General features: G+C 30.4%; 1 protein-coding gene across 1 annotated transcript; it reads right to left on the reverse strand.

The window, feature by feature from the left end:
- Positions 1 to 3,247: 3,247 nt before the first annotated feature.
- TRIADDRAFT_62593 (uncharacterized protein) lies at positions 3,248 to 6,716 on the reverse strand (the record flags this gene model as incomplete). The annotated part of the gene is made up of 5 exons (XM_002118529.1): positions 3,248 to 3,318; positions 3,668 to 3,755; positions 3,853 to 3,912; positions 4,324 to 4,455; positions 6,660 to 6,716. The coding sequence occupies 5 exons, from the start codon at positions 6,714 to 6,716 to the stop codon at positions 3,248 to 3,250; spliced, it is 408 nt and encodes a 135-aa protein (XP_002118565.1).
- Between the last annotated feature and the right edge of the window lie 1,059 nt (positions 6,717 to 7,775).

A 7,775-nucleotide genomic window follows, 5' to 3' on the forward strand; every position in this document is an offset into this window, starting at 1 on the left:
AGTTTGTATCTTTCAAATTAATGCTCGTAAAATTAAAAATTTCTAAATATTATCCAAGATGCTCTTAAAATTTTAAATTTTAGATTGATACAAAATAGCATTTGAATCGAGTGGGCTACTATTACTAATTATCCTCTGACATTAGTTTCTGAACTGTAAAAGCCTTAATCCTGTAATACAAGTAAAAAATTTTTCATTATGATTTTCGTTAATTAAAACCGTCGACTTCCAAATGACTGTAGTAAGACTACCACCCAATTATTTCTGTTAAAAAGATGGCTAATTTTTGATTTAAACCCCTTATTGCACTTATTTATTTAATACCATTAGAAAACTGAATAATTTAAACTAGATAATGAAAATTTACTGAGAATGATTTGATTTACTGATTTTAAAACCGTTTCAATATATTCTTGTCAAACAGTTCCTTAACACATAATGTATGTAAATTAGGAAGAGTGACGAACTTGACAACCTAGATACAAGTACAGTATATTTAGGAGTTAAGAATGTTTCAAAGTAAAGGGTGATATTTTAGTCGTTAATTTATTCCTCACTTGGTAATTAATCATCCATATGGCTTTAGTACGCTGTATAAAAATTATTACTGACTCTTAGGTGTACGATCAAACCGTGACTTTATATTCTTTATATTGCGAGCTATGTATGATTAAGATTAGCCTGTATAGACTAAAACACACAACTTAGCTGTGGTAGTGACACCAGTTAGAATGTTTGTCGCTTTCAACTCACGACAAAGAAACCTGGGTCTCTAAATCTGCGTAAATACTAATGCTACAACAGCCAAATGTGCCCCTAACGGACGATGCGTAGACTGGACTTAGGTTTTTGAAATAGTATATTAACGAAGGTAGTCTTGACATCCAAAACTACTCCAACTACGCGCGTACACTAAATGGTCAAACGTCAACTAACTAGCTAATGAGAGCACCAAGCTTTAGATACTCTAGCTTGGCTGTACTCAGTGCACAACTTAGATAAATAATCTTAAAAACATAAAGCTACGATTAACTTACGGAGTCTGCACTCCGTCACAATATTATAATCGTTTTAGTAATAGTTTTGATGATACTACGGACGCTTTCAAGCTCAATTGAAACAAACTGGTCTTGAAGATCGGATAGCAATATTAAATTTATCACGCTTTATGTTCTTCATGTAGAATATTCCTAATCTAAGACGAAGTCTAGACAAAATAATTTGGAAAAGTATGATAAACTGCCTTCTCCAACATGAACTACAGTGTCTTGTAATAAGATTAGATTCGTCTTACAACTACCAAGGAATATCTAGTTGTAATCAGACTAAATAATCTTAGTCGCAAGTTTATTTGGGACTGTACTACAAAAGGTTATCTCCGAAATATACCTAAATCCAGAAAAATTACTACTACTTGATATTAATGTCTAATCTTTCAATCTTAAAGTTGCTATAGGATTCTACCACACCTTCATGAAAATATCCTTGATAAACTATCGTATAAGCCTCCGATAAAATAACTTCGTTATGTCATCCAATACATTAGCGTTTTGTCATGCATCAAAATCTATTAGACATGCAAATCAAATTTTCTACTCTAATAAAACTATACTCATCTGCTTAACCTTCACAATTACTATGCAGTCATAGAAAAGAAAAGCTCGCTGTATCATAGAGCTAGTTAATATTTTTGTAATTTCAGGCCAAAGGCCTTTGAAAATGCGTTGTTTTAGCTTGAACTTGACATTCTAAATTCAAAATAGATCTCCTATATATCTATACCTTAGCAAAATTAAGTCTAATCCGATTCATTTCGAATTAAAATTTAAAGAAGTTACGTTTCAGAATCCCAAGATGATATTTACCATAATTGTTTACTATATTCGTAAATCATGTTAACAAGCATAAATATCGCCGTACGCTGCATTATCACTTACTTTACGCATCTGTCGTAAATACTGTTATTACAGGTCAGTATATCTTGCAAAGACGGAACTGGGATAGCTCAAGAGGCACTCCGACAGTCTGGTAGCTAAGATACTCGATCTACTGACTCACAATAAACTAGCAACTTTCGATTAGCGAATCCTTTATTTCTCTACTTTTTAAATTGCATGTAACTTAGAGCTAAAAATAGCCCAATATGCGTTGATCCTAAGTTATTATATGATGATGTAGGACTAATAATCTCCAAAGAGAAACTCAAATTTAATAATCATGAACACTTGCCTTCAAAAGCTGAGCAAATAACTAAGTGCCGATTACTTAGATACGGTACTATTTAAATACTAGCAGTCGTAATGATATGTTTTTACAGACAAGGTTTGATATTTCCTTTACGCAACGCCATTACAAAACTAAAATTACGACAACTATTTCTCTGATATCTTGCTGAAAGATATTTGTAATATGCTACGTTTTCTTTTGGCCAATGTTATGGAATTAAATTGTTTGCACATTAATATATCGTCGAAACTTTCTTGACTCATTTCTAAAATAACTTTTATTCGCGAATGCGATAGCTACAATGATTAGTCTATTATATTAATCTTGCTATCATATTTGTTATCTAATACTCACAAATTAAATATTCACTGCTATATTTAATGCATTTCTGATAAATAAAATATAAGATTGCACGTTATATTCATTTGATATTTTCAGCCCTTGCAGATACCTTTAGCCTTTAATGCAAATAGCCATAGAATCACATATCTGTATTGCTACTATTACTTTTTGTGATAATATACATGTTACAACGATAGTTAGTAATTAATATATTGCAAAACTCATGCTACTATTCGAATAATTAATTTATAAGTATCATACCATGATCCGATTTAATTCTAGGCTTTATCATACAGCATTTTCTCATAATCTCATTCGCGTTAATTAATAATTACACCCAAAAAATATCCGCCTAGCTTATACTTGACTAAAGCAGCACTTTATCCCATCTTTAACATTTTACGTATCGTTATAAAGTATTAGGAGCAGAATAAATAATTAAATAGTATAGTAAATTGTTCATTATCCACTTAATTTTTATCGATATGCAGTAAATTCTATGATTCGTCTCATTGTGTATTGTGGCTAGTTTCTTAGCTGATTAGATGTATCACATTTACTATTTTAAATCTTATCTGCTATTAAATTTAGATTCTTTCGGATAGCTATGCTATTCTAACTCTTTCGATGTATATATTTTCCATTTTACGTATTACAGCATAGTTTAATCGTATCATGATTATTGTAAGTCAAGCTGCCTATTGTATGATGCACTATTTAAAGTATTATCTGAGATTATTTCAATGAAGTCTGATTAAAAAATAATTTTCGTAAAATAGATTGAAAAATTAGCTTAGAGCTCGGTATCTTCAAAGATAGGCTAAATCCATAACTTCAAGCGAAAAGGCCTAATATTCTTATACTAATTAAATGACGGAGTCTTAGGTCGCCATGCCACTTTATGCCTCGTGTACGCGTAATCCTAATCGTTGTTTTTATTCCCCGGCATCATCTAGTATGCCTCCAACGATCATCGCAATCGCTACCAATTTATTAGTAAACTCAGGACATAATTCCACATCAAAATTTATGATGGGTGGTCGTATAACTGCACTGTTAGACATAGTTGCGCAATATGGCCCTTGATTGTTATCCTTACCATCATAATTTGGTGTATTTAAGTATAAAATTGGCGTAGTTTTAACATCAATAATATCATTAACTATTTTTAATTTAATTTTTTCTAACTATAATCAATAAAAAACTAAATATTAAGATAATTTAGGTATAGTAATTATTATGTGACTGCGATTATTTAACCAGAAGACTATTAATAAGTCTTACCTCTTTAAGTTGTTGAGTTATGAAAGCGATTGTTTCCTTGAAGCATGCATATTGGTGTCTCTAGTGGTATAATATGGAAAATTCAGTTAGTTGGTTTGAAAGAATACTTGTACTATCAAGATATTTACTGTACATATTTAATGGTGCAATAGCATAAATAATAATATGCATAGTATCAAAATGTGTTGCTGTAATGAAGTGTAGCTCCGTAGATTATAAGATAAGTAATAATAATTGATTATCCCGGGTTGTTTACCGTTTTGGTAGACAACTATGGGTCATTAATACTAGCTGGTTATAATATTACTTAATATACGGACTAGGATAATCTAGTAGAGACTAAAAATTGGATGGATAAATAAAAAGTACCAGTGGTTTGAAAGAAACCTTAGTAGTTGTGTGACTGTGTGGAAAGCGTTACTTTTTCCTTAGTAGAAGATTTCCAAGTTAGTGGAAGACTTACGTAATTACTAGAGCACTTGATATAACCAAATCACAAGAGGGGTTTGTGACAGTTGCATTAACGGAAATTTTTCTAGATGAAGATTTATGAGTTGAAGTTTGAACTTGTTTCAAATCAGGATCAGCAAGTATATCTAATAGCTACAGTATATGAGAATGGCTTATAAATTCTATACACTCATTAATTAAAGATGACTAGTGTATAGAATACTTTCAAGAATAGAATGCTTTCTTGAAAGCATTCAAATTCTATCCAAAATGTATTTTATTGCCATATGCTAAGAAGACTCCTAAGTTTCTCTATTATTGCTATAATATTCAGTAACTATTTGGCGAGAATTCAATATGATTGTAAATTACATGAAAATGTGATGGAGGTATGGAAAGTTAATAAGGTATACTAAAGAGGAAATGGCATAATGTAGAAAAGATAAAAGGTATTCGCTCAAGATCATTTCTAAGTAACTGACTACAGAATAATAAAATTAGTATCGTAGATTTCAAAGTAAATTAGGCCTGGTAAAGCGTTAAAAACTTAAAATTAGCAATTATCTGTATGTTATGTCGAATTCATATATTAATTTTGAAATTATTACTTAATTAAAAAAAATCTCACAAATTTAATTAATGCTTTCATCAGCAGTAGAAATTCTTTTCTCGAAAAGATTTAATACTGGTTTTGCACGGATGAAATTTAGCGGACACTTCCAGATCTTGAATTCTGTGAAGGATACCTCCTTCGATTGCAATAGCTCCCATATTGTAAGTAATATTCTCAATTAGTTCATTATATTTTGAAACAGGCCAAGTCCTTTTGTTCGTTGCATGCTAATATAAATCATATAATGCATATAATTGCCTTAAAATTACATTTCAAAAAAAAGGAATCAGTACAAAAATGTTTTGCCGCTGATAATATCTGCTACTTTCTAACATGCGAGTAATATGTGCATTGCTTTCATGGTCGATATTACAATAACAATTAGCAACGAGAATTTAATAGAAGTAATATTCTCTGAAGATTTTCTACAACCCTCGTGTGATAAAATCCAATCTCGAAAATTCCAATTTAAAGAAAATTAGAAATTTATTAGATCTAATACAAAGATTAGCTACACACAGCTTTACTCTAGCGGAATACGACTACTGAAAGACTAATAGAAAGAATTATCAGATGATCTAATGTCGCTTGTTTTATATTCTCCGTAGCCTGCGCAGCTAAAATCAGCATAGCAACATTTTAGCTTATTTTGCATATAATCAAATTATTACTAGTAACACTTTTTTACAATGGACCATGATTAATCCAATATGGAAACGATTACAGTAATTGCGTAAATATTATTCCTACCACTCATAGTACAATGAACTAACTATATCATAATATATGGTTTACTATTCTACTTTTACCTCTAACCTTATTAGTAGCTCAAAATCTGACTATATATAATCATCTGTCCTCTAGCATAAAGTCTACCATTTCAGTCCATAATTATGGGCTAGTAAACATATCATAAGATAAATATAGAAACGGCACTATCGTGCATCATAATATACATGGCTAATAGTCTACAATCACATTACTAAGTTATTTTACATGCCGTATATTATACAGTATATAATTAAAATTTCATAACAAGGCGTCATTATAATGATAATAATTTCTAAATATTAGATTATGTTTTTAATACAAGATTTTTAATGCTATTAATCTCGATCCTACTGCAATGACAACACAAATTATGAAACTGGTCTGTACTCAGATATTATCAAAAAGTAGTGCTAATAGAAATAGTAAGCATTATTCTTTGTAAGCTCTAAACAAATAACAGAATTATTAACAAATTTTTCTATAATGAAGTGCTAAGCTATTAGTGTAATACTAAGAATAGAAAATATATAGTGAGTACGATTAGTAGAAGCCTACGGATACATGACATAATTGGCCATATGGCCCGACCATCTGCTACGCTAAACTTTACCGGTAGTGTCTAGAATTTTGATGCGATTCGAAGTCTTATAAATAGGCTACGTAAACGTCAATTAAATTTTATTACACTATTATTACCATAAAAAACACATTCTATAGCAATAAATATTATGCAAAATATAATTAAAGTTCTAAATAATGTGTATTTTGTTAAAATAGTATTCGAAATTGCTTTTGAGCGAGAAATATGATATTGATGCTCGTAATACATCAACTTATCTTTCCTAGATAAATTAGTTGATAAAATGGACAGGCATAATTATTTTGTTGATTAGACTATCTTTGTTCCAATTTGTTACATGAAGAAACTTATTATCAATCAACATAGTTTTATAGGCAAGGACTGTTCACTTACCATTAGTTTTGGACGCATAGGAAAATCGATTGGTAGAATATAGGCTACTTGAGCCATGCAGTCTATAGCTGTCATGGCTTTGCTTACATTCTTATGATGTTCCCCCACTTGTCGCTTAAATTCCCTCAGATACGTAGTTTTGCTGCAATTCATATCAAGATTGCGTACACGACTAGTTGTTCTACCCCAATATATAGTTGCATTAAATAACAACATGGTGATGAACCATCCTAAAGCGAGATCGAATTAGATATTAGTATAGTTTTGATCAGCAGCAAATATAATTTATTAGATAGTATACCAAGTTTGTGTATGATTAAATACGCCATGCACTATGACGATTTTTGGGGTTGAATTGGTAGTTAACAGCATATTTTATTATCATACTTTTCCAAGATGCTATTACACAGTCGTTTATAGTAGAAAATCTATCACAAATTTTAGTGACTATAGAAATTCTGCGTAAATATTTTTAGAGTTAAATGCGTACATGGCTTTACGTATAGGCTCAGATACTGACTATATATTCCAAATTTGCTATTGATATGATCAAGGAATGAAGTTAAAGAAATTAAGGGCCTAAGGAAACTAGTATTTCTACAATAGCAATAATAACAGTTAAACGAAAGACAGTACATGAGAGCCAACACATGAATGCCAACACGACTGTTATTAAGAGTGAAAAACACTCTTTCCATTATAAAAATTTTACTATTAACTTATAAGATATTCCATCAATTGCTATAATTTATAGTACCTTTCAATCGTATAATTAGAGCTACTCAGAAATTTAAAAAATTTGCCACTTGATAGATTATACTGATGAAAAGGCTTAGAGTATATATCGTAAACGACTAAAAAATTAGGAAAATATTATGTTTGGCCACTAGATTACCTCATAAAAACGCTACTGAAAATGTAATCATGATACATCTTAAGTATCATTAAATTAAAGTAAAATATTCAATGAACACCATTAAGATATTATCGAGATCTGTAGAATAACTCATACCAATTATTGTCGGCATATCTTTTTTTTAAATACAGGCAAGTAGAAAATGCCAACAGCTTGAGAAGAGAGTAAAGTGTATGATCGGAAATAAAAGGGTTACTATT

Source organism: Trichoplax adhaerens, genomic scaffold (assembly GCF_000150275.1).
Source record: "Trichoplax adhaerens TRIADscaffold_169 genomic scaffold, whole genome shotgun sequence".
NCBI classification, from domain to species: domain Eukaryota; kingdom Metazoa; phylum Placozoa; class Uniplacotomia; order Trichoplacea; family Trichoplacidae; genus Trichoplax; species Trichoplax adhaerens.